This window comes from Durio zibethinus, chromosome 12 (genome assembly GCF_047325235.1).
Source record: "Durio zibethinus cultivar Kanyao isolate XHJ-2024 chromosome 12, ASM4732523v1, whole genome shotgun sequence".
NCBI lineage: Eukaryota > Viridiplantae > Streptophyta > Magnoliopsida > Malvales > Malvaceae > Durio > Durio zibethinus.
In genome coordinates this window covers 23,418,434-23,423,140 of record NC_143173.1, presented here as the reverse complement: position 1 = coordinate 23,423,140, position 4,707 = coordinate 23,418,434, and the positions used below count along the sequence as shown (strand labels likewise).

Sequence of the window (4,707 nt, the reverse complement as noted above, 5' to 3'; positions counted from 1 at the left end):
TTTAATTTTTTAAAAATTTTACCAAAATCTAATTTTCTAGGGGGAAGATCATTCAGTCTAATTTGTTTCAGCCTCAATGTAACTTTTTTATGTTCAACCAAGAGAATCATGAGTGGAAGATATAATTAATTATATTCAGTACAAAATCAATTGCAGAGTCAGGGAAAAAGATTTAAGACAGTAGCAAGAGTGACAAATCCCAGTTGCAGACATAGAAAGCATTGAACTAGATTCTGCGACAGGGATTCAACTTTGAATTGAACCATAGAAACAAGGATTAAAGCTCAGGTGGAAAATTCCAGCATAAAAATAATAATTATAGAAGAATGTATGATTTCAAATCAGATATCAAATTTTGCAAACCTAATGTTGGTCTTCTTTTACCTTCTTAATTTCCCTCAGATTTTCTGTTTTGTTCTCAAACCTCCTGGACTAGGGCATTGAAGATGTCATGTCTATGTATTAATCTAATCACGAGCCATTTCTAAGCCTATGTCACATTCTTTAAAATGGTATCGTCAATCAAACATAACCCTCCAAACAAACTGTTCGGTATAGTAATTAGTATATGTTGAGAATTGAATATAAAATAACATAGTAACATAATATGTAACGGAATTTAAAATTTTTTAATTCCTTAATTTGTGGATTATGTTGATAAGATTGTATACAAACATACATATGCAATTAGTAAAAATAGATTTACTTTGTTTGTGATGGTGTTAAGAACACTTTAAGAAACAGTAAGCGTAGTTGTTGCAAACCAATAATTGTCCTAATATCTAACCTCAAATAGTAATTTATACGAAGAAAGTGAATAAACCTTATTCAAAGGATGGGAATAATTCAATACCAAAATTTCTAATAAGTGAGATTAGTGGATTGCTCTCTAGTATTTGTTTTTAATTGTTCTTAACACATAAGATATCTAATTCTCTTAGAATGTTATAAGAGAGGGAGTGGCTTGATGTTATTTATATAGGGGTAGAGTTTGGCCTCTCTTTAAACTATTAGGGCATGCATGAGATAACTTCTATTCCAAAATAGAATTGCCATGCAGCCGACTTCCTTAATGTAGGGGTATTGGACAATTTAATTAAGTCCAATTTAATTTGTTTCAATTTTAATTTTTCACACAATGTTTTATTGTGTGTAACATACTAGGTTTCTTAATATATTGACAATAATATAAACATTATAATCCTTGGTTTGAATTAGATGAATCAAAACTATTCTGTCTTCATCATTAACTTTGTAATTAATTAATCTTATATTTATAAATCATAATAAATACTAGTCATATTGCCATAACTCCTAATTATTAAAGAATGTCAATGTGGTTTAACAATCTATCTATGTAAGGTCTTATAGTATAATTAATATTTTTTCATTAAATAATATCTTAGTTCAATATTGAACAAGAATTAATGTCTACTCAATATTATTAATCTATATTAAGTCCTGCTCTAGACATTAACTATTTTAAATGAACCTTAGAACTATTTTAAAACCTTATTGACTAAAGATATTTTTAGTTAATTTAATCAAGATTAAGTGAGGTATTCACTTGATTACACAAAGTGATGAATTCAATTTTAATTATTTATTACGTCTTTATATACCTCATGTTATACCCAGCAATACTCGACTAAAATATCCATGATTAGAATCATGACTAAAGCAAAAACAAAGTATAACATTTGTCGTATAAAATCATAAGTAATTTAAAGTCAAAAGATCACTTATACAACTATAAAATCGAATATTGCTATAGATATGGTGAACTATTATATAGTATTCTTATCTCATGTCATATTTTATAAACCTGTTATTATAATAAGTACCATATGTTAGCTTAAATTTATTCAAATTTCAACATATGAGAGTGATTACTTACTTTATAAGTTAGGGTATAATTATGTGCTGATCTCAACGGGCTTTATCAATATCTTTTATTGATAAAATATCGATTAAGAATAATGTAAGAATAATATTTTGATGCAATGATGATCTCATAATTTTAATGTCATTATAATTCTCTTACAAAACATATTTATTTCAAGCATTTTATTTATAAAAAGTAAGTAGTATCAATTATGTGCATACAATCTCATAAATAAAAAATATTTTAATTAATAATAATGATAATAAATATGACATGTATCTCAAAGCCAATTCGATTGATCTTAAGGCATACACAAACAGTTCGAATGCAATCTTAATTGATCTTAATAATATTATCAAAAAATATATATGATAATTTTAAATATGAGATAATAATATGATAATAAATAATATAAAAAATTATATGAACAAAATAATACAAAAAATATAAAAATAATATGATTTAAAATTTTAATAAAAAAATAAATTTTATATTTAACACTAAACATGAATTTAGCAAATAATTTTTTGTGTTTACATATTTGACATAATACAAATATAATAAAAATACGTGAATTTTCGATCTACCCAAAAACCCATAAAATGTGTTGATCTGTTCGGGAAATCCAAAAACAACCAACATGAAGATTGAAAGCGACAATGCCAATCTCATTTGCATACATTTCATCCACTTTACATCAACACAGTTATATAAAGGCATCAATTAATGAAGATTTCCAGGTTCATGACATCAAAATCTTGCCATTTTTAAATGCCCAGAAATCAGAAAATCTCACCACCACAACATTCTCCATTTAAAACCCAAAAAATGGAGTACAATATTTGATTAAAAATGATGTATATACACCCAGATTAAACGTAACAAGGAGCAAACATTGATTTTTTTTTTTTTTTTTACAGTTGTTTAATTCTGGGTGACTCTCCTTCTCTCTGAGAAGGACTTCTCCAAAATCCAGTGCCATAAAACCTTTGCCACATCTCTTTTTCCAGTTCCAACACAGCTTTCTCATCTTCTTCAGAAGTCTCCTTATCTAGGAAAAAATCCTCCAGACAAACCACAGGGTGAATATGCAAGTCGGTATCATGACATTCACAATGACCCCGCTGAAGCAACCCTTTTTTCTGCAAATTACGCCGCCGTTTATGGCGGAGAGCACGGCGGCATAGCCCTGCGGGAACCTTGAAAATTGCTAAAACCAAAAGGTTCGCTATCCCACAAGGGCAACAGCAGCAAATAGCCGCACACTCAGCTGTCGTCCCCCCACAAAACTCCCCGAACTTGGCACTGTTCCTGGAGCTGCTCCTTGTGCTGCTACGGAAGTCATCGACGCTGGAGGAAGAGGGGAAATGGCTTTGCAGCAGCGGTTTCCGCCGCTGGACGGAGGGTGTGGTCCTTAAGATTATCTGGCGAGACATAATTTAATAATAACAATAATAATAAGATGGAATTGTTTCGAAATGAAACGGTTTGAAATTTAAAAGGGTTGGTTCAAATAATGATAAACAATGAAGAAGCAACTTTATCGGTTGCAACCTTATGATTCTTGAATCTCAACACTGGATTGAAAAACAATGACTGACTAAACTGGTGTTTTTTTTCCCGCTTGAAGGAACAGAACAATCTGAATCTTCGAAAACAGGAAATAAACCTCTTTTTTTGAAATGTTTTACCCTTTTTGTTGATAAGCAGGGTGTTCTAAACGATCCTGAACAAAGGAAAAGAAACAGATATGGAAACGATGGCTGGTTTAGTTTCCAATTCCATGTTAAAGGATCTTATTTACAAGAACCCCAACAATCAAACAGGACAAGGAGAAAGGTGGAGGCTCGTGAGCCAGGGATTTCATTGTTCTGATTTGAAGGACCGTACCCTGGTAAAACACGGTAAACAGCTCAAGGCTTGAGGGAGGCTATAATATCTGCCAAGAAGAACGGCCAGGCTTTCCAGGTGAGCTTAATTTTCGGGTTCTGGTAGGAATTTCTGATTTCTGGGGTCTCTAATTCTCTCGCTTTTTTTGTTCCTTTGACGGGTTCTTGCTTTATTTGGGGTCACTATAAAAAGTTAAAGAGAAAATGAAAAAAAATGAGTAGGATTTCACACATGGTAGTCTTCAATATCTATCTTGGATAACATATAAATATATATTTTTTCTATGGGCCTCTGAAAGGGCTTTGGAGTGTCAAACAGCAACCGAAAGACTGGGGGCGGGGAAGAAGGAAAGAAAAGGTAAAGCGAGTTTGTTTGTTTTGGTGATGATTTTTGGAAAGAAAAAGGTAGAGCGAGTTTATATGGAAGTGAGTGTCTTATGACTCACTCGACTTTCCACGCCACAATTTTGTAAGTTAAAGTTAAGTGGCCATGCTCATCCAAAAGACGTGCTTTCACAACTGCCAATTCTCGTGTTCTCTTTCGGTTTAGTCCACTGCCGGCCTCATTAATTTGCAAATTTAATTAATTAATAAATAATCATTTTTTATATTTATGATAAGAGAAATCGAATTTAATTTTTTTTTAATTTGAAAAAAGAGATTCAACATCCTCTTTTTTGGTAAAAGATAAAAAAAAATTATATACAAATTAGCAGCCTGATTTATGAATCAACTGACATAATAATAGAGTTAGATTACAATTTAAAAAAGTTTATATACATAATTTTTTTTTAATTAAGTAAATAAGTTTAAGAATAAAATAAAAAATTTGAAATAAAATCATATATAAATTATTAAATCAAATATTTTGATGCACAAATTTAACTTTTAAAATATTAAAATAAAATATATCAATTATTGATTGGAATAATT

General features: G+C 30.3%; 1 protein-coding gene across 1 annotated transcript; it reads right to left on the bottom strand.

The window, feature by feature from the left end:
• Nucleotides 1–2,526: 2,526 nt before the first annotated feature.
• Nucleotides 2,527–4,164, bottom strand: LOC111297787 (uncharacterized). Its single transcript, XM_089741698.1, has one exon. It carries the CDS (start codon nucleotides 3,319–3,321, stop codon nucleotides 2,800–2,802), a length of 522 nt encoding a protein of 173 aa, XP_089597824.1. The 5' UTR covers nucleotides 3,322–4,164; the 3' UTR covers nucleotides 2,527–2,799.
• Nucleotides 4,165–4,707: the final 543 nt, after the last annotated feature.